The sequence below is a fragment of the Panulirus ornatus genome, chromosome 53, assembly GCF_036320965.1.
Source record: "Panulirus ornatus isolate Po-2019 chromosome 53, ASM3632096v1, whole genome shotgun sequence".
NCBI lineage: Eukaryota > Metazoa > Arthropoda > Malacostraca > Decapoda > Palinuridae > Panulirus > Panulirus ornatus.
Window position 1 is genome coordinate 5,777,595 of NC_092276.1, and position 27,108 is coordinate 5,804,702.

Genomic DNA, 27,108 nt, shown 5'->3' on the forward strand with positions numbered 1-27,108 from the left:
TGTATATTTGCGTGTGTGGATGTGTATGGGAGTGGGTTTGGCCATTTCTTTCGTCTGTTTCCTTGCGCTACCTCGCAAATGCGGGAGACAGCGACAAAGCAAAATAAATAGATAAATATATATTTATTTTGCTTTGTCGCTGTCTCCCGCATAAGCAAGGCAGCGCAAGGAAATAGAAGAAAGAATGGCCCAACCCACCCATATACACATGTTTATACATATACGTCCACACACGCAAATATACATACCTATACATCTCAACATATACATATATATACACACACAGACATATACATATATACACATGTACATAATTCATACTAGCTACCTTTATTCATTCCCATCGCCACCCCACCACACATGAAATAAAAACCCCCTCCTCCCTCATGTGTGCGGTGTAGAGCTAGGAAAGACAACAAAGGCCACATTTGTTCACACTCAGTCTCTAGCTGTCATGTACTAATGCACCAAAACCACAGTTCCCTTTCCACATCCAGTCCCCACAGAAGTTTCCATGGATTATCCCAGACGCTTCACATGCCCTGGTTCAATCCATTGACAGCACGTCGACCCCGGTATACCACATCGTTCCAATTCACTCTATTCCTTGCATGCCTTTCACCCTCCTGCATGTTCAGGCCCCGATCACTCAAAATCTTTTTTACTCCGTCTTTCCACCTCCACTTTGGTCTCCCACTTCTCATTCCCTCCACCTCTGACACATATATCCTCTTGGTCAATCTTTCCTCACTCATTCTCTTCATGTGACCAAACCATTTCAAAACACCCTCTTCTGCTCTCTCAACCACACTCTTTTTATTACCACACATCTCTCTTACCCTTACATTACTTACTCGATCAAACCATGTCACACCACATATTGTCCTGAAACATCTCATTTCCAGCTCATCCACCCTCCTCCGCACAACTCTATCTATAGCCCACTCCTCACAACCATATAACATTGTTGGAACCACTATTCCTTCAAACATAGCCATTTTTGCTTTCCGAGATAATGTTCTCGGCTTCCACACATTCTTTAACGCTCCCAGAACTTTCGCAGTTTCCCCCACCCTATGATTCACTTCCGCTTCCATGGTTCCATCCGCTGCCAAATCCACTCCCAGATATCTAAAGCACTTCCCTTCCTCCAGTTTTTCTCCATTCAAACTTACCTCCCAATTGACTTGTCCCTCAACCCCACTTTACCTAATAACCTTGCTCTTATTCACATTTACTCTCAGCTTTTTTCTTTCACACACTTTACCAAACTCAGTCACCAGCTTCTGCAGTTTCTCACACGAATCAGCCACCAGCACTGTATCATCAGCGAACAACAACTGACTCACTTCTTAAGCTCTCTCATCCACAACAGAGTGCATACCTCCCATATAATTTCCCAGGAATACTCAACAAACTTATACCTCTGTAATTGGAGCACTCACTTTTATCCCCTTTGCCATTGTACAATGGCACTATGCAAGCATTCCACCAATCCTCAGGCACTTCACCATGAGTCATACATACATCAAATGACCTTACCTACCAGTCAACAATACAGTCACCCCCTTTTTAATAAATTCCACTGCAATACCATCCAAACCTGCTGCCTTGCCTGCTTTCATCTTCCACAAAGCTTTTACCAAATCATTTTCCCTAACCCTCTCACTTTGCACACCACCTCAACCAAAACTCCCTATATCTGCCACTCTATCATCAAACACATTCAACAAACCTTCAAAATACTCATTCCATCTCCTTCTCACATCACCACTTCTTGTTATCACCTCCCCATTAGCCCCATTCACTGAAGTTCCCATTGATTCCCTTGTCTTACGCACTTGATTTACCTCCAAAACATCTTTTTATTCTTCCTAAAATTTAATTATACTCTCTCACCCCAACTCTCATTTGCCCTCTTTTTCACCTTCTGCACCTTTCTCTTGACCTCCTGCCTCTTTCTTTTATACATCTCCCACTCATTTGCATTATTTCCCTGCAGAAATCGTTCAAATACCTCTCTCTTCTCTTTCACTAACAATCTTACTTCTTCATCCTACCACTCACTACTCTTTCTAATCTGCCCACCTCCCACGCTTCTCATGCCACAAGCATCTTTTGCGCAAGCCATCACTGCTTCCCTAAATACATCCCATTCCTCCCACACTCCCCTTACGTCCTTTGTTCTCACCTTTTTCCATTCTGTACTCATTTTCTCCTGGTACTTCCTTACACAAGTCTCCTTCCTAAGCTCACTTACTCTCACCACTCTCTTCACCCCAATATTCTTCTTTTCTGAAAACCTCTACAAATCTTCACCTTTGCCTCCACAAGATAATGATCGGACATCCCTCCAGTTGCACCTCTCAGCACATTAACATCCAAAAGTCTCTCTTTCGCGCACCTATCAATTAACACGTAATCCAATAACGCTCTCTGGCCATCTCTCCTACTTACATACATATACTTATGTATATCTCTCTTTTTAAACCAGGTATTCCCAATCACCAGTCCTTTTTCAGCACATAAATCTACAAGCTCTACACCATTTCCATTTACTACACTGAACACCCCATGTACACCAGCTATTCCCTCAACTTCCACATTACTCACCTTTGCATTCAAATCACCCATCACTATAAGCCGGTCATAAAAGGCGACTAAAAGGGAGATAACTGGGGGTTGGAAATCTTCCCCTCTCGTTTTTCATTGTCCGAAAGAAGGAACAGAGAAGGAGGCCAAGTGAGGATATTCCCTCAAAGGCTCAGTCCTCTGTTCTTAATGCTACCTCGCTAATGCGGGAAATGGCGAATATGTATGAAAAAAATATTATTATTATTTTTATTATACATAATCGCTCATTCCTGAGTCAGCAAGGTAGCGCCAGGAAAACAAACGAAGAATGGCCCATGCGCTCATGTACATGTATATATACATAAATGCTCACATACACATATACATATCAACATATACATACATACACATGTACATATTCATACTTGCATGCCTTCATCAGTTGTATGAATGGAAGCATGTTCACACATTCAGATGATGCTATTCACGTTGAGTAGGTGCACATTTTAACTGACGCTACGTTAAATGCAAAAACACAGAAGGTAAAAGTGTGCACTGTGCTATGAGTTCATTAGTTTTCTTTGGACTAGAGGGTCAGAGATTGACATAACAATCATTAAAGTGGAAGTCATACATTTTGCAACACTTTTAATACCTTAATGCAATTTTCATGCATTCCACTAGGATTATCAGTGTACTGATGCTGGCTATTTATTCTAATGTTACTCTTCAAACACCTTTTTCCCATGTAGTGTCAGATTTGTATTATATGCATGTATGGTATGGTATGTTGTAATCAAAGTTATTGTTTATTTTAGTTTCCAAAAAATTTTGGTTTTTGTCATTTTGCAAATAGTTGCTTGCATGTTCACACCTAAAGTTGTGAAAAAGTAGTTCACATGTAAAAGTTTAAAAGTAGTTTAAAATCATTTTAAGATTTTATCAGTAAGAGGTGAAAGGTTATTAACTAAAACAAGCAACCACTGCTATGAACAGCTGCCACCTCTTACTTCCAGGGGCCTGCACTCAGATCCTAGTACGCAAAGTAAGGACAGGTTAGTGCTGTTTGCAATCATGGTGTGCATGCTGACTGGCTGCTGCTGCTGCTGATGCAATCCCTGTGGTGTACAGGATAATGTATGGCTGTACTGGTTTAATTGGCTTATTGTTTTATGCTTGCATTCTTGCGTTGGTAGCAATTGAAGACCAGATCCTTGAAATTACAGCACTGTGCTCTCTGCTGCTGTTGCCATATTGAAGAACTTCAAAGATCTATCCCTATGTTGTTTTTACATATTCATAAAGCAGTATACAGAATTTGTCGATAACATGTTTACAGTTGAAAGAATTAAAACACAAAAAGAGGAAAAATAGTATGATACTTTTGACAACTGAAGCAACTGGTTGACCTTGTCATGGTATGATTTATTAAGATTCTTAATATGATTGTTTGTGTATCAGCAGTAAAGTATTCATTGTCTGTGACTTATAGCAAATGCATAAAGCCCTGCAAAATGTTCATACATTCTCAGCTTATATACAGTGTAACAGTAGCAAAGTACCCAGTTTTCCAGTATGGCATTTTATAACTTTAACCTTAAACTTTCAACTGACTGTTTCCATTAGTATTCCACTTGCACAGATAATACCTTGATTGCATATATTCTTCAGTTATCATTAGCATCATTATGGGAAATACCTCTAGCCTTTTGTAATTCATTCACTATATGCATCTCTTCCCCTCAAACATTAACCATATTTGTTTTCCAGCCTTTCCTATTACTCATTCTACTTGGCAATGACATCTCTGTATGCTTTCATCCATGGAACTTTTTATGATTCCCTCAGTTACATACTTCTTACTTATAATTGCCATGAATATTCTCCTAATTCTTTATTTTCATATCATTTCAGCTTAATTTCAAAACCACCCAATTTTGTAAGAACTTTTTAAGAAGTGGAACAGTGAATTGCAGTATACAAATTTTAAGAGTAGTTAAGAGGGTCAGGTGAAAAAAAGTACATAAGGATGCTTATGCATGCAAAGTTATAAATAATTTATGAATACGAAGATTTTACTAAGGGAATTAAAGATAAAAATTATATTAATGGATATGAACAGCAGAACATTCTAGCCAGTAATCATCAGGTTCTTTTTTTTTACACACTTCTCTCTCTCTTAGTCTCTCCCATTTAACCAAGGACTCAGAATTCCTCCAGTTCTTGCATGATTCCATTCTTAGCTGCCTTTTGCTCACTGTCATAAATACTAACTACCAATCTTAGATACTTGAGCCACTTCACAACTTAATATTCTTTTTTGTTACAAGTGCCATTGACTGAGATCGTCCATCTTTAAAAGAGGACATACTTGCTCTTAATGACTTACTTTCACCACTAGTGTAACTTTCTGTTCTGCCAAACCTTTTGTTGACTAACAGAGCATAACCATCCACATGTCATGACTGTGTTATCTCCAGGTATGTTCTACTATCAGTAAGGTGTAACCCAACGTTATTTCATTTTCTGTCATGCTCATTTTATTGAAATAATGAATAACCCTGGTAACGTTATACATCTAACTGACGGATTCTCATGTCTCATAGGCACTCGTACCTCTAAGTACTTACAAATGAGCCATAATGCCATCATGTTAATTGAGCACCAGATGGACATACAGTACCATGGCCTAATAAATGTAACAATGGTCAAAAGTAGATCTGGAGCCACCTTTTCTTATGAGATACATTGAGACACAAAGGTCATGATAAGACACATTCAGTCATAGCTAAATATATGAAAGATTGAAAATTTTGCACATTTGTAAAGAACGGTGAATTTCTGGCTTGTATTTTCATATAGGTATAACAGCTCAGACTAGATCTTATAGCTTAATCTATATCTTCCACCTGTAGATTAAACAGCACAGCTGGGTCAGATCCATTTCTGCACTGCATGATGATTCATTCATATTGCTATTGGTGATCAGTTTGTAATACACAAGAAAAATAGCAATGTTTTATGACAGATACTGCATTTTTAGCATGTGATATCCATTCTTTTAATTATGGTATCCAAAACAGTATCGTTAAGTTTAAGGATATCCTTAGTAAAAGGTTCTGTAGGCATTGCTAACAATCATACCTTCATTTGCCAAAAAGATTCATATATTTTTACACTGCATCAACATTGACTCTTTGGATGTCATATGATGCTAATGTTTTTAGTTTTTTCATTAGTTTATGTGGTAACAGATGCACTTATCACTGCAACAAATTTTTGAAAGGTAAACAGGATCCACATGTGTAAGAGGTGAGAATGTTTTAGGCAAGTCTGAGACTGATGGTGAAAAGAATAAGATTGTTAGAGATGGAAGGAGTATTTTATAGAACTGATGAACTAACTGTTGGTTCTGTAGAATTGGAGATAATGAGAGAGAGGAGAGGAAGACATTACAAATGAGAAAGTAAGAATAATAATAAAGCTCTTAAAGAGTAGAAAATCTGATGGGCATAGATAGGCTGATAAGCAAGAGAATTAGGAGTGTAGGTGAAACTGCTCTGAAGTGTATCTGCAGTGCATACAGAAGCATGGAAAAGTAGTTAAGAGCCTGATAACTTGATGAAGGCAACAATTGTTTTACAGTGTAAGGGAAGTGGGAGTGAGTTTGACTTTAAGAATTACAGAGGAATAAGTTTCCTTGCATAGTTAGCATGGAGCATAACTCGATAGTACTTGATCATGTTAAGATTTGTTAACCCATTGTTGGTAAGGAACAGACTAAGTATGGGAAGGAAAGAGGGTGTATAAGCCAAATTTTTATACATGAATAACAGTAGAAAGGTTCAAGAGAAAGAGGTGTATACAGTTTACATGAATTTGGAAAAGGTGTATGATCCGGGGAACAGAATTCTCTCGGTTGTCCTGAATATGTATAGTGTATGACTCTATATGGTGTCAGTATGTTATCTCTTTGCAGCTCCTGTATCAACTCCTTTCATTCTTATCATTACATATTTCAATCAACAGCATTTTTCCTTTGTCTTTTCACTGGTGTGGCTCTTATTTTCTACTGAAGTCTGCATCCTCCGTTAACACACCTACATTCTTCGTGTCCATGATCATCCTTATTCGTTTAATATGTCTTGATATATGGGGATAGGGGAGAAAGAATACTTCCCACGCATTCCTCACGTGTCGTAGAAGGCGACTAAAGAGGACAGGAGCTGGGGGCTAGAAACCCTCCCCTCCTTGTATTTTAACTTTCTAAAATGGGAAACAAGAAGGAGTCACGCAGGGAGTGCTAATCCTCCTTGAAGGCTCAGATTGGGGTGTCTAAATGTGTGTGGATGTAACCAAGATGAGAAAAAAGGAGAGATAGGTAGTATGTTTGAGGAAAGGAACCTGGATGTTTTGGCTCTGAGTGAAACGAAGCTCATGGGTAAAGGGGAAGAGTGGTTTGGGAATGTCTTGGGAGTAAAGTCAGGGGTTAGTGAGAGGACAAGAGCAAGGGAAGGAGTAGCACTACTCCTGAAACAGGAGTGTTGGAAGTATGTGATAGAGTGTAAGAAAGTAAACTCTAGATTGATATGGGTTAAACTGAAAGTTGATGAAGAGAGTTGGGTGATTATTGGTGCATACGCACCTGGACATGAGAAAAAAGATCAAGAGAGGCAAGTGTTTTGGGAGCAGCTGAATGAGTGTGTTAGTGGTTTTGATGCATGAGACCGGGTTAAAGTGATGGGTGATTTGAATGCAAAGGTGAGTAATGTGGCAGTTGAGGGAATAATTTGTATACATGGGGTGTTTAGTGTTGTAAATGGAAATGGTGAAGAGCTTGTAGATTTATGTGCTGAAAAAGGACTGGTGCTTGGGAATACCTGGTTTAAAAAGAGATATACATAAGTATACGTATGTAAGTAGGAGAGATGGCCAGAGAGCGTTATTGGATTATGTGTTAATTGATAGGCGCGCAAAAGAGAGGCTTTTGGATGTTAATGTGCTGAGATGTGCAACTGGAGGGATGTCCGATCATTATCTTGTGGAGGCGAAGGTGAAGATTTGTAGAGGTTTTCAGAAAAGAAGAATATTGGGGTGAAGAGAGTGGTGAGAAAAAGTGAGCTTGGGAAGGAGACTTGTGTGAGGAAGTACCAGGAGAAAATGAGCACAGAATGGAAAAAGGTGAGAACAAAGGATGTAAGGGGAGTGGGGGAGGAATGGGATGTATTTAGGGAAGCAGTGATGGCTTGCGCAAAAGATGCTTGTGGCATGAGAAGCGTGGGAGGTGGGAAGATTAGAGTGGTGGGATGAAGAAGTAAGATTATTAGTGAAAGAGAAGAGAGAGGCATTTGGACAATTTCTGCAGGGAAATAATGCAAATGAGTGGGAGATGTATGAAAGAAAGAGGTAGGAGGTCAAGAGAAAGGTGCAAGAGGTGAAACAAGAGGGCAAATGAGAGTTGGGGTGAGAGAGTATCATTAGATTTTAGGGAGAATAAAAAGATGTTTTGGAAGGAGGTAAATAGAGTGCGTAAGACAAGGGAACAAATGGGAACTTCAGTGAAGGGGGCTAATGGGGAGGTGATAAGTAGTGGTGATGTGAGGAGATGGAATGAGTATTTTGAAGGTTTGTTGAATGTGTTTGATGATAGAGTGGTAGATCTAGGGTGTTTTGGTCGAGGTGGTGTGCAAAGTGAGAGGGTTAGGGAAAATGATATGGTAAACAGAGAAGAGGTAGTAAAAGATTTGTGGAAGATGAAAGCTGGCAAGGCATCAGGTTTGGATGGTATTGCAGTGGAATTTATTAAAAAAAAAGGGGGTGACTGTATTGTTGACTGGTTGGTAAGGTTATTTAATGTATGTATGTCTCATGGTGAGGTGCCTGAGGATTGGCGGAATGCTTGCATAGTGCCATTGTACAAAGGCAAAGGGGATAAGAGTGAGTGCTCCAATTACAGAGGTATAAGTTTGTTGAGTATTCCTGGTAAATTATATGGGAGGGTATTGATTGAGAGGGTGAAGGCATGTACAGAGCATCAGATTGGGGAAGAGCAGTGTGGTTTCAGAAGTGGTTGAGGATGAGTGGATCCGGTGTTTGCTTTGAAGAATGTATGTGAGAAATACTTAGAAAAGCAAATGGATTTGTATGTAGCATTTATGGATCTGGAGAAGGCATATGATAAGAGTTGATAGAGATGCTCTGTGGAAGGTATTAAGAATATATGGTGTGGGAGGCAAGTTGTTAGAAGCAGTGAAAAGTTTTTATCGAGGATGTAAGGCATGTGTATGTGTAGGAAGAGAGGAAAGTGATTGGTTCTCAGTGAATGTAGGTTTGTGGCAGGGGTGTGATGTCTCCATGGTTGTTTAATTTGTTTATGGATGGGGTTGTTAGGGAGGTGAATGCAAGAGTTTTGGAAAGAGGGGCAAGTATGCAGTCTGTTGTGGATGAGAGAGCTTGGGAAGTGAGTCAGTTGTTCACTGATGATACAGCGCTGGTGGCTGATTCATGTGAGAAACTGCAGAAGCTGGTGGCTGAGTTTGGTAAAGTGTGTGAAAGAAGAAAGTTGAGAGTAAAAGTGAATAAGAGCAAGGTTATTAGGTACAGTAGGATTGAGGGTCAAGTCATTTGGGAGTTAAGTTTAAATGGAGAAAAACTGGAGGAAGTGAAGTGTTTTAGATATCTGGGAGTGGATTTGGCAGTGGATGGAACCATGGAAGTGGAAGTGAATCATAGGGTGGGGGAGGGGGCTAAAATTCTGGGAGCGTTGAAGAATGTGTGGAAGTCGAGAACATTATCTCGGAAAGCAAAAATGGGTATGTTTGAAGGGATAGTGGTTCCAACAATGTTGTATGGTTGCGAGGCGTGGGCTATGGATAGAGTTGTTCGCAGGAGGGTGGGTGTGCTGGAAATGAGATGTTTGAGGACAATATGTGGTGTGAGGTGATTTGATCGAGTAAGTAATAATAGGGTAAGAGTGATGTGTGGTAATAAAAAGAGTGTGGTTGATAGAGCAGAAGAGGGTGTTTTGAAATGGTTTGGTCACATGGAGAGAATGAGTGAGGAAAGATTGACAAAGAGGATATGTGTGTCAGAGGTGGAGGGAATGAGGAGAAGTGGGAGACCAAATTGGAGGTAGAAAGATGGAGTGAAAAAGATTTTGAGTGATTGGGGCCTGAACATGCGGGAAGGTGAAAGGCGTGCAAGGAATAGAGTGAATTGGAATGATGTGGTGTACCGGGGTTGATGTGCTGTCAATGGATTGAACCAGGGCATATGAAGCATCTGGGGTAAACCATGGAAAGTTCTGTGGGGCCTTGATGTGGAAAGGGAGCTGTGGTTTCGGTGCATTATTACATGACAGGTAGAGACTGAGTGTGAACGAATGGGGCCTTTTTTGTCTTTTCCTTGTGCTACCTCGCACACATGAGGGGGGAGGGGGTTGTTATTTCATGTGTGGCAGGGTGGCAATGGGAATGAATAAAGGCAGACAGTATGAATTATGTACATGTATATATACGTATATGTCTGTGTGTGTATATATATGTATACGTTGAGATGTATAGGTATGTATATTTGCGTGTGTGAACGTGTATGTATATACATGTGTATGTGGGTGGATTGGGCCATTCTTTCATCTGTTTCCTTGCGCTACCTCGCAAACGTGGGAGACGGCGACAAAGCAAAATGATAAATAATAATGTCTTGATATTTTCTTTAACAGTGTGTGTCGGCGCTCTCCTATTGTCCCTGCTCAGCCAACCTTCAGTGGTGAGGACCTGCTGAATGCATCTCTTAGTGGTAGCTTTATCATGTACAATGGTGTAAGCCCTGGGTCTTCTGGTACACCTTCCTTCAAGTCACGTTCCTTGCCATCCTCATCTTCATCACAGGTGTGGATCAATCCTCTGAATGACACCAGAGGAAAGGTAAGGCTGCATATATTTCCTATTGGGAAAAAATCATCTTCATTTGTTCACTTATTTTTGTGGATAACATGTAGATCTGCATGTCACAATTCCGATTGACCTTAATTGGGTCATATGCACATGGTTGTTTAATGGCACAAACTACTAATTTTTCATATTTCAAATTTTGCTAGTCCTGGAAAGACACCTTTTCCCCCCTGATTCATGCTGAAAGGGTTAAGTACAGTGTCCAGACTTGGGAGGTATATTCCAGCTTTGGCCTAATGTACAGTGTAAAAAGTTTCCTTTACATTTCCTTCTCCATGTACTTAAATATGAGTTTGTCTGTATTACCAGGATGGTGGTTCAGCTCCATCAAGTAGAAGTCATGATGGGGGATCACGGGAGTCCCTGCAACGCCCCCACCGCCTCCCTGACTCCATTAACAAGGAACTTGAGAAGAGACGTATTGGAAAAAGGTAACATAAGTTGGCAACCTTATTCAAATAATGGTTTTTAGGTGTTGTATATTGAAAACAAAATGTTACCATTACTATGGAAATTATTCCTTGCTCTACAGATTCATAAAATAAATATAATCTTTGATTGCCCTCAGCATGACAGACCTAACAGGTTCAGGAGGGAGTGGCAATGGCAAGAACAGTGGAGGTAGACGTAGCAGTTGGGATGAGAGAACCAGCAGAAAAGCACCTTTGAAAAGCAAGAGTATGTCACCAGGTGTTCCTACAGGCAGAAGGTATAGTCACCTTGTTGTTGAGGAAGAAAAGGGATGATATTGAGAAAATTATATGCATATAAGAAAGATATCGAGGGAGAACAAAGCAAAAAGAAAAAATAAGTGCATGTTTATAGACAGTCACAAACTTTATGTTGATAGACCTCAGTGTATGTAATACCATAAATCTGAGTAACTGATTATGAACATTTAATAGTAGCAAAGGGTTGACAGATGTAGTACTTGACTAGAATTGTCTTTTATGATAATTTTGTGCAAGTCATGTCATGATGGCCATAAGACATAAAGATTATATCTTTTATTAGACTCTGGAGGGCAAAGTAATTGGACATCTTGGTTCATATTCCTCCTGTTTCTGAATTCTCTTCAGATTAAATGGATGATGTTATATCTACAATATCCTTGCCTCTCTTCCCTACAAGTTCCTGTATATGATAAGAAGTGGCTGTAGACCACCACCAGCACATTGCATATCTGGTCATTGAATTTAGTAAGGAAATACACTACTAATTAACTTGGCTGACAATACATTAACTTCTTTAAAGACTTTAAATGGGCTTATAAGTACTGTTGTGTGTTTAAACTTACACCAGCTAATTTTTCACTAACAGTGTATTCCTTGTCTCAGATTGATGTCCAGAAGACACGAGCATGTATAAGTGTTGTACCTTCTTGATCTTTCATACAGACTTGTGTCATTAGACCACCTTTGCCTAGAATAACTTGAGGGGAAGTAGTAGTATGTACGTACATGAGATAGTCCACCAGATCCTGATCACTATCTCTTTGCCAAATTAAAGAATTCCTGATGGTCAGTTACTGTGTGGTTGTCATCATTTCCTGTTATTGATTGCTGCCCTAAGACAATGCTTAGCTTCTGACAACTTAATATCAGTAGTGTGAGTGACAGAATGGGGTATTACTGAAATTAATACATTAGTATGGATTATAAGATGGTACTAGACCTAAAATGTCCCAAGTTGTCAGATACCATAAGATATAACGTAAAGTGTGAACTGTGCTAACGCAATTGATGAAAAGTGTAATTTAAGGAATTTAAGGAAAGGTTTCCTTTGATTGTTGATCTTTTGATGTTCTTTGATAACTATGGCCATATGCACATATGAATCAGACTCAGTATTATAAATTTTACTGATTATTTCAAATCAGTTTATTCTTGTAAGGTGTTCTGAAGTAGTGATGCACTGCACACTTCAGTATTACATTAAAAAGAAATATTCAAGAATGGTTTTTCATACAAATATACTCAACTATGATGACTAATTTGATGACAATAATCTGAGACTTGAAAAGAATAAATGAATTTTCCTCCTCTTACTGCCCTTTTAGCACCCCCCCCCCCCCCCCCCAAGAAAATGAAGTGATTGCCTCAAGCAACAAGCAAAAGCTATGCTCTTAAAATCAGGAAAAATAATCAGTATTTTTTCCTGTGGTATACAGCAGTGATAATGGTCTAAGATGTTAATTTTGTAGGGGATGGATAAACAGAACATTATGATAGAAGGGAGTTGGGGGGAGAGGTAAATCAGTTGCTATTTATGGTTACTTTGGAATTGTTGATGATTTACAAATGGACAATAATGTATTTCCACAAAATTTAGTTTTGTAGTTGGATATGTTATATCCCTGGGGATAGGGGATTAAGAATACTTCCCACGTATTCCCTGCGTGTCGTAGAAGGCGACTAAAAGGGGAGGGAGCGGGGGGCTGGAAATCCTCCCCTCTCTTTTTTTCTTTTTTTCTTTTTTTTTTTTTTTTTTTAATTTTCCAAAAGAAGGAACAGAGGGGGCCAGGTGAGGATATTCAAAAAAAGGCCCAGTCCTCTGTTCCTAACGCTACCTCGCTAACGCGGGAAATGGCGAATAGTTTAAAAGAAGAAAAGTTGGATATTCACTTTGAACTTAAAGTTTGAATTAGATACAGTGGTCCTGGCTTCATAGGCAATAGGTTTTCTCTGAGCTGAGGACTAGAATGTTTTTATTTGGTAAGAATGATAGCTAGAGTAAATTGAACTCTCTGAGATGTAGACCTTTTTTTATCTTCATATATATATATTAAAAGAAGGGAGTGACAGTATTTTGGATTGGTTAATAAGGATTTTTAGTGAATGTATGGCTCAAGTTGGTGCCTGAGAATAGGCAGAATGCCTGGATAGGCTAGTTACACTATAAAAAGGCAAGGGGGACACAAGTGAATGTCCAAATTACAGAGGTAAGATTTTTAGAATACCTAGTTAATTATACAAGAGCATGATGATAAGAGAGGGTGGTGGCATGAACAGATTGGGAACAACAATGTGGCTTCAGTTGAAGAGTTTGTGTGAAATATACTTAATAAAACAGAGGAATTTTTAGATGGCATTTATGAACATGGAGAAAATGTCCAAAATTGTTGATAGAGATGCTTTGTGTATAGTGTTATGAATATATAGTGTGATAGGTAAGCTACTAAAAGCATTGAGAAGTTTATATCAAGAGAGTAAAGTGTGTGTGTGCAAGTGAAGAGGAGGGTGAGTGGTTCCGTATGAAGCTGGGGCTGTGGCAAGGGTGTATGATGTCACCATATGTGTTTAATTTGTTATGTGTAGGGTGGTACGGGAGGTAAGTGCAAGAGTCTAAGGATAAAGTTGAGAGTTAATGTGAATACAAGTTAGGCTGTAAAGTTTAAGTTGGTTTGAGTCAGAGTTTGAGTAGAGAGAATCTGGAGGAACTGGGGTATTTTAATTCCGTGTGGAAATGGCAACAAATAGAATAATGCAAGCTGAAGTAACCCATAGGGTTGGTGAGGGGGCAGAAGTTCCTTGCTGCATCCAAGAGTGTGTTGAAAGAAAGGTTACTGTCTATGAGAGCAAACATGGTTATGTTTGATGCTTCAGTAGTCCCATCAGTGTTGAATGAATACTAGGTGAGGGCCATAGATAAAAAAGTACAGAAGAGATTAGATGTGTTAGAAATTAAATGTTTGAGGACATTATGTGGTGTGAAAAGGCTTAATTAAGAAGATGAGTGAGAAGAGGCTGACCAAGAAGGTGTATGTTTTTGAAGTAGCAGGGACAAAAAGGGGAGACCAAAGTTACAACGGAAAGATGGAATGAATGATGTTTTAAGGGATAATGGCCTGAACATGTAGGACTGTGTGAGGTGTACTTGGGATAGAGTGAATTAGAGGGTGTGTTTGACAGGGGGAAGAGTGCTATCAGTGGACTGAACTGGGACATGTGAAGCAGTCAAGGGAAACTACAGAAAGGTCTGTGGGACTTGGCTGTGGATAGGAGTTTTTGCTTTTGATACATTATTCATGATGGCTAGGGAATGGATGTGAGCATACAAGGCCATTTTTTTGTCTGTTACTGTTATTGTCTTGCTATGTGTGAAATGGCAAACAAGTTTAAAAAAAAAAAACTCAACAAATATACTGTAGCTGACATAGGTCAAAAGCAAACCTAAAGCATCTGTAGCTTGAGGACATTATTAGTCCATGTTGTTTGTGGATAAAAGGATTGTTAGCCATATGGAAGGTGCAAGATCATAATTGATACTACACAGTTTCCTAAATTAATAACTGATTCACTGAAAAAGTTTTAGTTTTTGGTTTCAATGAACACATCTGTAACCTTTGAATTTTGGTACTGGCTAATCAGTTTGCTTGCAACATATGAACTATTTTTATTATTTTCTTTAATAATTTGCATGAAATAAAGTAATTAGTTTTGCTCTTGGCAGATTAGTGTAATGCACTAATTTTAGATATTCTGTTCTCTGGTATGTTCTTTGCTTGTCATATACAGCATAAGTGCTGATAGTAAGTTATGACATTTTAAACATTCAGTAATTCATATCCATGACTTTCTTATTCTTTTATGCTTCATGTAGCAAAGAAGTTCAGTAACATTTTGATTTAGTCATATGGAGTTATTAAGCATTGTTAGCTGACAACAGCATGTTGCAGTGGGGGCCTAGCTATGACTCGCTCCAAGTCGGTGCCGCGGCAGAAAGGTCAAGCACGGGATGGTATTCCCCGTGGTCCTGCTGCAGGAGGTACAGACCATAGACCCCAAGGTATTCGGTCATCGTAGGTGCCACGCTCCCTAGCTGCCCACCATCACCACTGCTGCTGCCTGCAAGGTAGCTTGCTTGTCCAAGAGCATGATACACTGCTTACCCTCACAACACTACTACTGTGATGCCTCTCTTTAACATTTTTCTGTATTATCTCACTCTGTCAGTGTATTTGCCTAAAAGTATCAGAGCAGATGCTGCTGAAGATGTCTAAAAGCTGCATGAAAGTGCTAACTGATATAAGTTATATGAGGGGAAAAGAGGAAGAAATGCTTGGTTTGATGTAATGATACACAGGAATGCAAGATGTACAAGAATATGGGATGTCAGGGGAAGTCTGAACCATCCTTATTGACAAATTTGCCTTTTCTTATGAAAAATGGCATTTCTTGGCAATTCATATTTCTCAGTAAATGTAGCTGGTGTTTGTTCCCTTTTACCCTTTTTGAATAGATCAGTTTCTCAGTTTTGTAGATGTATTGTTTCCAAAGCAGTTTTCATTTGAGGACTACATCCAATATTGGCTCAGTTCTTGGATGTATGGGCTAGTTTTTTTTTTCTTTGTGACATACATGGCACGAGCAAATAACATGCCCCAACTAAGGCCATCTTAGATGAAAGAAAAAAGATGTAGAGAAAGTAGAAATTTGCTAAAAATGTCTTCTTTGTTCTTTAATTGTTCTACTAATGATGATTATGTATTTGTAATTAACTATTTGTACACTGCAGGTAGGGAGCTTTATACTTGTGTTCCATCTCTCATACATTATATAACATCATGAAGACTTAATTTTTGTAAGCTTCTAGCTTTTTTTTTTTTACACCTCCTTGTTAAGACCATTCCAATCATCCATGTTACAGTGCCTTCCCAGTTTTACTTTTTTATGTATTCAAGCTACATACAAATCCATTTGCTTTTCTAAGTATTTCTCACATACATTCTTCAAAGCAAACACCTGATCCACACATCCTCTACCACTTCTGAAACCACACTGCTCTTCCCCAATCTGTGCTCTGTACATGCCTTCACCCTCTCAATCAATATCCTCCCATATAATTTACCAGGAATACTCAAACTTTTTTTTTTTTTTTTTTTGCTGTCTCCCGCGTTTGTGAGGTAGCGCAAGGAAACAGACGAAAGAAATGGCCCAACCCACCCCCATACACATGTATATGCGTACGTCCACACACGCAAATATACATACCTACACAGCTTTCCATGGTTTACCCCAGACGCTTCACATGCCTTGATTCAATCCACTGACAGCACGTCAACCCCGGTATACCACATCGCTCCAATTCACTCTATTCCTTGCCCTCCTTTCACCCTCCTGCATGTTCAGGCCCCGATCACACAAAATCTTTTTCACTCCATCTTTCCACCTCCAACTTGGTCTCCCTCTTCTCCTCGTTCCCTCCACCTCCGACACATATATCCACTTGGTCAATCTTTCCTCACTCATTCTCTCCATGTGACCAAACCATTTCAAAACACCCTCTTCTGCTCTCTCAACCACGCTCTTTTTATTTCCACACATCTCTCTTACCCTTACGTTACTTACTCGATCAAACCACCTCACACCACACATTGTCCTCAAACATCTCATTTCCAGCACATCCATCCTCCTGCGCACAACTCTATCCATAGTCCACGCCTCGCAACCATACAACATTGTTGGAACCACTATTCCTTCAAACATACCCATTTTTGCTTTCCGAGATAATTTTCTCGACTTCCACACTCAACAAACTTATACCTCTGTAATTGGAGCACTCACTCTTATCCCCTTTGCCTTTGTACAATGGCACTATGCACACATTCCGCCAATCCTCAGGCACCTCACCATGAGTCATACATACATTAAATAACCTTACCAACCAGTCAACAATACAGTCACCCCCTTTTTTAATAGCATTTAATAGCATTTATGGATCTGGAGAAGGCATATGATAGAGTGGATAGAGATGCTCTGTGGAAGGTATTAAGAATATATGGTGTGGGAGGCAAGTTGTTAGAAGCAGTGAAAAGTTTTTATCGAGGATGTAAGGCATGTGTATGTGTAGGAAGAGAGGAAAGTGATTGGTTCTCAGTGAGTGTAGGTTTGCGGCAGGGGTGTGTGATGTCTCCATGGTTGTTTAATTTGTTTATGGATGGGGTTGTTAGGGAGGTGAATGCAAGAGTTTTGGAAAGAGGGGCAAGTATGAAGTCTGTTGTGGATGAGAGAGCTTGGGAAGTCAGTCAGTTGTTGTTCGCTGATGATACAGCGCTGGTGGCTGATTCATGTGAGAAACTGCAGAAACTGGTGGCTGAGTTTGGTAAAGTGTGTGAAAGAAGAAAGTTAAGAGTAAATGTGAATAAGAGCAAGGTTATTAGGTACAGTAGGGTTGAGGGTCAAGTCAATTGGGAGGTAAGTTTGAATGGAGAAAAACTGGAGGAAGTAAAGTGTTTTAGGTATCTGGGAGTGGATCTGGCAGCGGATGAAACCATGGAAGCAGAAGTGAATCATAGGGTGGGGTAGGGGGCGAAAATCCTGGGAGCCTTGAAGAATGTGTGGAAGTCGAGAACATTATCTCTGAAAGCAAAAATGGGTATGTTTGAAGGAATAGTGGTTCCAGCAATGTTGTATGGTTGTGAGGTGTGGGCTATGGATAGAGTTGTGTGCAGGAGGGTGGATGTGCTGGAAATGAGATGTTTGAGGACAATGTGTGGTGTGAGGTGGTTTGATCGAGTAAGTAATGTAAGGGTAAGAGAGATGTGTGGAAATAAAAAGAGCATGGTTGAGAGAGCAGAAGAGGGTGTTTTGAAATGGTTTGGGCACATGGAGAGAATGAGTGAGGAAAGATTAACCAAGAGGATATATGTGTCTGAGGTGGAGGGAACGTGGAGAAGTGGGAGACCAAATTGGAGGTGGAAAGATGGAGTGAAAAAGATTTTGAGTGATCGGGGCCTGAGCATGCAGGAGGGTGAAAGGCAGGCAAGGAATAGAGTGAATTGGATCGATGTGGTATACCGGGGTTGACGTGCTGTCAGTGGATTGAATCAAGGCATGTGAAGCGTCTGGGGTAAACCATGGAAAGTTGTGTGGGGCCTTGATGTGGAAAGGGAGCTGTGGTTTCGGGCATTATTGCATGACAGCTAGAGAATGAGTGTGAACGAATGGGGCCTTTGTTGTCTTTTCCTAGCGCTACCTCGCACACATGAGGGGGGAGGGGGATGGTATTCCATGTTCGGCGAGGTGGTGATGGGAATGAATAAAGGCAGACAGTGTGAATTGTGTGCATGGGTATATATGTATGTGTCTGTGTGTGTATATATATATGTGTACATTGAGATGTATAGGTATGTATATTTGCGTGTGTGGACGTGTATGTATATACATGTGTATAGGGGTGGGTTGGGCCATTTCTTTCATCTATTTTCTTGCGCTACCTCGCAAACGCGGGAGACAGCGACAAAGCAAAATAAAAAAAAAAAAAATGTATTCAAGCATCTGTGGGAACAACCTTCTTTCATAGATATATTTTATTATCTTTAATTACCCTGGGATGAATTTCTGTGAAAGAGTTCTGGTCTGCTCTAGACCTCCTCCTCAAGGCTCTTGAAGCCCAAGGCTGCACTACTTCCAGAAGCAGGGAAATAAAGACTCCTTTGGAATGAGAAGATCTTTGATGATACTGTACTTCCAATGATACTACCATGCCAGATGTGACTTTTCAGTTGTGGTTTAACCCCTTATAAGAGCAGCCCTGTAGCACCTTCATGTACCATATGTGCTCAAGTAACTGGTGATCTCAAGTAACCATCAACTCTAAGATTTTTAGCAAAAATATCCTTCATGTATCACATATCTCATATAAGCTGAGTTTTCAAAAGTCCAAGAACAGTGAAGTCACTGAGAGAGAGTCAGATGTTTATTAGTCAAATGCTAAATCTCGGACATAAATAGAATAAGCCACATACAATTATAACCAAATTATATTAGTTGAAATGTTTATATACAGTTTGTTAAGGGCTTAAATCCAAGGTTTTCATGGAGATAGCAAATGTCATTCAGCAGAACTCTTTGCTTAATGCAGTTATAGACAAAATAATATCTGAATTCCCAATATGAATGAATAGTGAAAATGCAACAATGTCCTCAGTGCATGAAATAGTGAAAATGCAACAATATCCTCTCTAAATGAAATAGTGAAAATGCAACAATATCCTCACTGCATGGGTAAGCATGGTTGGTAAGCAGAATGTTGCATTGTATGCTGGTGGTCAACTTAAGAAGCTGGGGATGGAAATGAGTGTAAAACCTCTTCACATTAATGCTGATGTAACAGAACCAGGAGAGGAAAATCTGTTGAATTGCCTGGATCAAGTGTTCGAAGAGGGTAAAATGGCACATTCATGTGAAGTATGTTGTATGCCAAAGGATAATCATTGTCACTTCTTATGATGATAGTACTTTAAGACAGTCTGCTATGTACATCCTCCTGCTTATGTATTAGTGTCAAGAAATGTTTTGCAATATTTCTTCCTAACAGCAGAACTTTACTCTTTCCACCCATGGATCAAGGACTAAATTGCATTGTGAAGTGTAATTGCTGGAAGGAATTAAATGTGCTGCAGTGGTTGATGCTGATTCATCAGCTGATGGGCTCAACATATTCAACAAAAGAGTTCATGTTCAAGAACTGCATTTATTTTCTTGTACTGCCAAGGAAGTCATAAAGATACAGTCATCACTGAAAGATGCATGGCATAAGTTATGACTATTGAAAATGTTGTGACCTTGCAAATGATGATGACTTTGAAGGCTTCAGAATTTCATGTGATCATATACACAAGCATCAGAACAGTTGGCATGCTAAAGGTGTGAACAGGGAGGTGACTCAAGAATTTAAAAAAATGATACAATGGAATACATGAATTGTAACTGAAGCACTTATAGCCTCTCAGATGATGAATGAAACTGCCAGCATGGTTTTGCACCCCACATAAGAGAAATACAAGGACAGTGAAGAACCACAAATCCCCGAGGAATACGTGTTAGCAGTAGGGGATGAGTATTTCCGTTCAAGGAGGAAAGTGTGCTGAGAATCCAACGAGAAATATTTAGTGTATACCATACATAAGAGAAATTTATCAAAGAAAGACCAAACTTTTCAAAGCAAATAACTCTTTTAAAAGAAATGATCAACTGTGTTCCCAAGTGTGTTAGACATCCTGACAGTCTTATATAGGAGAAATTTATCAAAGAAAGATCAAACATTTTAAAGCAAATAACTCTTAGAAGAAATGATCAATTGGGCTCCCAAGTGTGGTAAACATCCAAACAGCTTATGTCTAACCCCTTCACCAAGCACATTACCAGAGCATGATGCTGCTGACCTATAGCATATCTTTAATGACTTGCTATGAACATTGATGCCATCTACAATGAAAGAAATACAAGACCTGCCCCCTACCTCGTTTATTACCTCAACAATGCCTGATGCCATCCCTGACACTTGTGTATTTGCCAACTTCTACCATAGTATGTTTAATAGTTTAAAGAAAGACATCAATTTCAGTAAGTACTTTATAATAATTTCAGTAAAAGGTAATAAAATGTTTTATGTGCAGATAATAATTTCAGTAAAAGGTAATAAAATGTTTTATGTGCAGTATTGTATATGTACATATGTTACATATGCAAAACATTCTGTTAACTAAGTTTACATCATATTTCTGAAATCTTTAACATTCTAAATTCTGATGTTTCTTGGTTCTGAGGATTACAGATTTTTCAATATTCAAACTGTAGTAGTTATTGTCTGTATACTGTTGTAATTACAGAACTAAGGTAAGTAAATTTACTTTGACATTCAGAAGTTAAGCTATCATCTAATTTATAATATTTATGATTTTGATGTGGATTGCATTATGCATAATACTGCCAAATTCCAGATTTTTCATTATTTTCTTTCATCAGGTATCTTCTATATTATAAAAAGTGGTCCTAACTTCTGTCTGTGGGAACACTAAGGATGTTTTCAGATACATAAAGATGAACCCAATATGTAGGTGCCAATAATTCATTACTTTGGCATGACAGAAATTTCAGACTGCTGGAGGAAATCTCAGGAAAATATCTTAAAATATTAATTATGACAGATAGCCATTCCTTTTTGTCTCTGTCAGTAGATGCCATGAAGAAGTTGCCAGGTGCATGACATCTAACCATCTTAAAATATTATTTATGACAGGTAGCCATTCCTTTTTGTCTTCTGTCAGTAGATGCTATGAAGAAGTTGCCAGGTGCATGACAACTAACCACATAGAGTTGCTTGTAGATCATCCATTTACTTGGCTCTTGGCAGGATAGAAATTGCTGGCTTTTGGAAAGATATATGTATGGTTAAATATTATACTATATGATATAGTATGATATGGTAAAGTGTGTGAAAGAAGAAAGCTGAGAGTAAATGTGAATAAGAGCAAGGGTATTAGGTACAGTAGGGTTGAGGGACAAGTCAATAGGGAGGTAAATTTGAATGGAGAAAAACTGGAGGAAGTGAAGTGTTTTAGATATCTGGGAGTGGAATTTGGCAGCGGATGGAACCATGGAAGCGGAAATGAATCATAGGGTGGGGGAGGGGGCGAAAGTTCTGGGAGCATTGAAGAATGTGTGGAAGTCGAGAACAGTATCTCAGAAAGCAAAAATGGGTATGTTTGAAGGAATAGTGGTTCCAACAATGTTATGTGGTTGCAAGGTGTGGGCTATAGATAGAGTTGTGCGGAGGAGGGTGGATGTGCTGGAAATGAGATGTTTGAGGACAATATGTGGTGTGAGGTGGTTTGATCGAGTAAGTAATAATAGGGTAAGAGATGTGTGGTAATAAAAAGAGTGTGGTTGAGAGAGCAGAAGAGGGTGTTTTGAAATGGTTTGGTCACATAGAGAGAATGAGTGAAGAAAGATTGACCAAGAGGATATATGTGTCAGAGATGGAGGGAACGAAGTGGGGGACCAAATTGGAGGTGGAAAGATGGAGTGAAAAAGATTTTGAGTGATCGGGGCCTGAACATGCAGGAGGGTGAAAGGCGTGCAAGGAATAGAGTGAATTGGAATGATGTGGTATACCGGGGTCGACGTGCTGTCAATAGATTGAACCAGGGCATGTGAAGCGTCTGGGGTAAACCATGGAAAGTTCTGTGGGGCCTGGATGTGGAAAGGGAGCTGTGGTTTCAGTGCATTATACATGACAGCTAGAGACTGAGTGTGAACGAAAGTGGCCTTTGTTGTCTTTTCCTAGCGCTACCTCACGCACATGAGGGGAGGAGAGGGTTGTTATTTCATGTGCGGGTGGGTGGCGATAGGAATGAATAAAGGCAGACTATGAATTATGTATATGTGTATATATGTATGCCATTGTACAAAGGCAAAGGGGATAAGAGTGAGTGCTCAAATTACAGAGGTATAAGTTTGTTGAGTATTCCTGGTAAATTATATGGGAGGGTATTGATTGAGAGGGTGAAGGCATGTACAGAGCATCAGATTGGGGAAGAGCAGTGTGGTTTCAGAAGTGGTGTGGTAGAGGATGTTTGGATCAGGTGTTTGCTTTGAAGAATGTATGTGAGAAATACTTAAAAAAGCAAATGGATTTGTATGTAGCATTTATGGATCTGGAGAATTCATATGATAGAGTTGATAGAGATGCTCTGTGGAAGGTATTAAGAATATATGGTGTGGGAGGCAAGTTGTTAGAAGCAGTGAAAAGTTTTTATCGAGGATGTAAGGCATGTGTACGTGTAGGAAGAGAGGAAAGTGATTGGTTCTCAGTGAATGTAGGTTTGCGGCAGGGGTGTGTGATGTCTCCATGGTTGTTTAATTTGTTTATGGATGGGGTTGTTAGGGAGGTGAATGCAAGAGTTTTGGAAAGAGGGGCAAGTATGAAGTCTGTTGGGGATGAGAGAGCTTGGGAAGTGAGTCAGTTGTTGTTCGCTGATGATACAGCGCTGGTGGCTGATTCATGTGAGAAACTGCAGAAGCTGGTGACTGAGTTTGGTAAAGTGTGTGGAAGAAGAAAGTTAAGAGTAAATGTGAATAAGAGCAAGGTTATTAGGTACAGTAGGGTTGAGGGTCAAGTCAATTGGGAGGTGAGTTTGAATGGAGAAAAACTGGAGGAAGTGAAGTGTTTTAGATATCTGGCAGCGGATGGAACCATGGAAGCGGAAGTGGATCATAGGGTGGGGGAGGAGGCGAAAATTCTGGGAGCCTTGAAGAATGTGTGGAAGTCGAGAACATTATCTCGGAAAGCAAAAATGGGTATGTTTGAAGGAATAGTGGTTCCAACAATGTTGTATGGTTGCGAGGCGTGGGCTATGGATAGAGTTGTGCGCAGGAGGATGGATGTGCTGGAAATGAGATGTTTGAGGACAATGTGTGGTGTCAGGTGGTTTGATCGAGTAAGTAATGTAAGGGTAAGAGAGATGTGTGGAAATAAAAAGAGCGTGGTTGAGAGAGCAGAAGAGGGTGTTTTGAAATGGTTTGGGCACATGGAGAGAATGAGTGAGGAAAGATTGACCAAGAGGATATATGTTTCGGAGGTGGAGGGAACGAGGAGAAGAGGGAGACCAAATTGGAGGTGGAAAGATGGAGTGAAAAAGATTTTGTGTGACCGGGGCCTGAACATGCAGGAGGGTGAAAGGAGGGCAAGGAATAGAGTGAATTGGAGCGATGTGGTATACTGGGGTTGACGTGCTGTCAGTGGATTGAATCAAGGCATGTGAAGCGTCTGGGGTAAACCATGGGAAGCTGTGTAGGTATGTATATTTGCGTGTGTGGACGTATGTATATACATGTGTATGGGGGTGGGTTGGGCCATTTCTTTCGTCTGTTTCCTTGCGCTACCTCGCAAACGCGGGAGACAGCGACAAAGCAAAAAAAAAAAAAAATGTATATGTCTGTGTGTGTATATGTATGTATACGGTGAGATGTATTTCTCACATACATGCATATGTTGATATGTATATGTATGTATATGTGCGTGTATGGGCGTTTATGTATTTACACGAGTGGAAAGGCCCTTCTTCATCTGTTTCCTGGTGCTACCTCGCTGATGCGGGAAATAGCGATTCAGTACAGTAATAATATATGAAAGTATGCTGATTATGCATTACAGCTCTCCTGTACTTTGGTGAATAGGCAACAATTCAGTTTTGATTTTCACTGAAGTGTGTGTGCTACATTACAACAGCTACATATGGAGTCGGTCCTCACAGAATGAGGCTAAAGAGTAAAAGACAAAGATCAAGAATTAAGCAGTATGTGAGAAGTGTGAATGACTGTTTAAGAATTGTACTTTTGTTATCATTGTACTCTAACTTTTTCATAATAATCATGTATGTATATTGGAAAAAGAAGCTAAGTTCTATTTACTAAAGACTTAAACTCATTTCAGATTTCACCTAATTGCTATTTGTCAGTCATGTTAATAAAAACAAAAAAAATCTCATACTTTACACATACTGATTTATTACTTAGGGCAAAACCTTAATATGACTATTAATTTCATATGTGCAATTGTTTACAAATCTGTATCTTGGTGCTTTACAGGTCCCTATTACCAAGGCTCCTCGCTCCACTCCACAGCTAGCACACAGCCTTTCAACATCCTCAACAACCACTCCTCCATATCTGCCTAGTGTGACGAGACTGCTTCACCTTGGGTCCTCAGCTAGGCAGACATTAATGCTAGGATAATAATACAAATGAGAGTAGTCTATCACAGCAGGCTGTGCAGTTTATGGTGTATATGTCAGGGTAGTACAGTAAAACTTTAACTTATCCATCATTATGTATCTTGTAAGCAGATAAATGTCCATGTATGAATTTAGTATATATATATGGACTGAACCAGGGCATGTGAAGCATCTGGGGTAAACCATGGAAAGTTCTGTGGGGCCTGGATGTGGAAAGGGAGCAGTGGTTTCAGTGCATTATTACATGACAGCTAGAGACTGAGAGTGAACGAATGTAGCCTTTGTTGTCTTTTCCTAGCGCTACCTCACACACATGAGGGGGGAGGGGGTTTTTATTTCATGTGTGGCGGGGTGGCGATGGGAATGATTAAAGGCAGACAGTATGAATTATGTACATGTGTATATATGTATATGTCTATGTGTGTATATATATGTATATGTTGAGATGTATAGGTATGTATATTTGCGTTTGTGGACGTGTATGTATATACATGTGTATGTGGGTGGGTTGGGCCATTCTTTCGTCTATTTCCTTGCGCTACCTCGCTAACGCGGGAGACAGCAACAAAGCAATATATATATATATATATATATATATATATATTTTTTTTTTTTTTTTTTTTTTTTCAAACTATTCGCCATTTCCCGCATTAGCAAGGTAGTGTTAAGAACAGAGGACTGGGCCTTTGAGGGAATACCCTCACCTGGCCCAATTCTCTGTTCCTTCTTTTGGAAAATTATAAAAAACCGAGAGGGGAGGATTTCCAGCCCCCCGCTCCCTCCCCTTTTAGTCGCCTTCTACGACACGCAGGGAATACGTGGGAAGTATTCTTAATCCCCTATCCCCAGGGATAATATATATATATATATATATATATATATATATATATATATATATATATATATATATAAATATTATTATCATAATCATCATTATTGTTAAACTAGTTTCTTTGGCAGACCAGTCTATATGGCCATCTTCAATACACCCTCATCTTCACTTAACTGCATTTTCACTATACATTCATTTTACTGTAGTCTCTTCATCACAAACTTACATCTTCATAACATCTTCATCTCCACTACATTATCTCCACCACATCATCTTCCCTACTCATTTGCTACTACACGTGTGTTCACTACAAACTCATTTTCACTACACCATTCTTCACTATCCCCTTATCTTCTTTGAATTCTACCATCACAGTGCCCTTACCTTGAAACTAGCTTGGATCATTTTGTGTTCACTGTATTGTTTTTCACTGCAATTGGGTTAAGTAAATCTCTTTTATGTACTATTTGTGATAGTGCACAGAAGATCAAGGAGAGTGCCAAAAGTAGAACATTAATCAGTTCATCTAAGACCTTGTACTCCCTTAGTTTGAAATGTTCTTATTGGCATACTTGTGATGAAAAGCAAAGACCTCCTTATATGATGACTTAGCAGTGTCAGAAAGAGCAGTGAAGACATTTCAAGCAAGTCCTGGTTGCTTCGTGAATTTTAAGAAACACTATAGTTACTACAACATCAAGATGATTGGTGAGGCTGTTTCTGCTGATGTTGCTGCAAAAAATATACCAGAAAACCTCAAGATCATTATCAAGGAGGACAGATATTCTCCAAGACAGATTTTGAACATAGACAAGAGAGGATTATTTTGGAAGAGAATACCTACGAGGAGGTAAATTTTCCATAAAGAGAGGAATGCAACATGATTCATACTTTCTTCTTTTGATTTTTTTTTTATAGAATTCATTGTACAGTATGTATCTTTTCTGATTTTATTATCAGAATTCATTGTACAGTATGTACGTATGTATTATTATACTTAATCACTGTTTCCCACCTCAGCGAGGTAGCACAAGGAAACAGATGAAGAATGGCCTGACCCACTCACACACACGTCTCTACATAAACACTCGTACATGCACATATACATACATATACATTTCAACGTATAAATACATTTACGTACACAGACATACACATATATACACATGTACATATTCATACTTGCTGCCTTCATCCATTCCTGTTGCCACCCCACCACACATAAATAG

At 39.4% G+C, this 27,108-nt stretch overlaps 1 protein-coding gene across 1 annotated transcript in view; it reads left to right on the forward strand.

Annotated features, from left to right (window-relative positions):
- LOC139765197 (chromosome-associated kinesin KIF4-like) overlaps nucleotides 1–27,099 on the forward strand; it is a 102,900-nt gene extending 75,801 nt beyond the window's left edge. Inside the window, exons 17-22 of the mRNA XM_071692485.1 lie at nucleotides 3,591–3,629; nucleotides 10,295–10,499; nucleotides 10,836–10,957; nucleotides 11,095–11,235; nucleotides 15,205–15,380; nucleotides 24,902–27,099. Coding sequence (XP_071548586.1) covers nucleotides 3,591–3,629; nucleotides 10,295–10,499; nucleotides 10,836–10,957; nucleotides 11,095–11,235; nucleotides 15,205–15,331 — 634 coding nt within the window. The 3' untranslated portion in view covers nucleotides 15,332–15,380; nucleotides 24,902–27,099. The remainder of the gene's footprint in view (nucleotides 1–3,590; nucleotides 3,630–10,294; nucleotides 10,500–10,835; nucleotides 10,958–11,094; nucleotides 11,236–15,204; nucleotides 15,381–24,901) is intronic.
- Nucleotides 27,100–27,108: the final 9 nt, after the last annotated feature.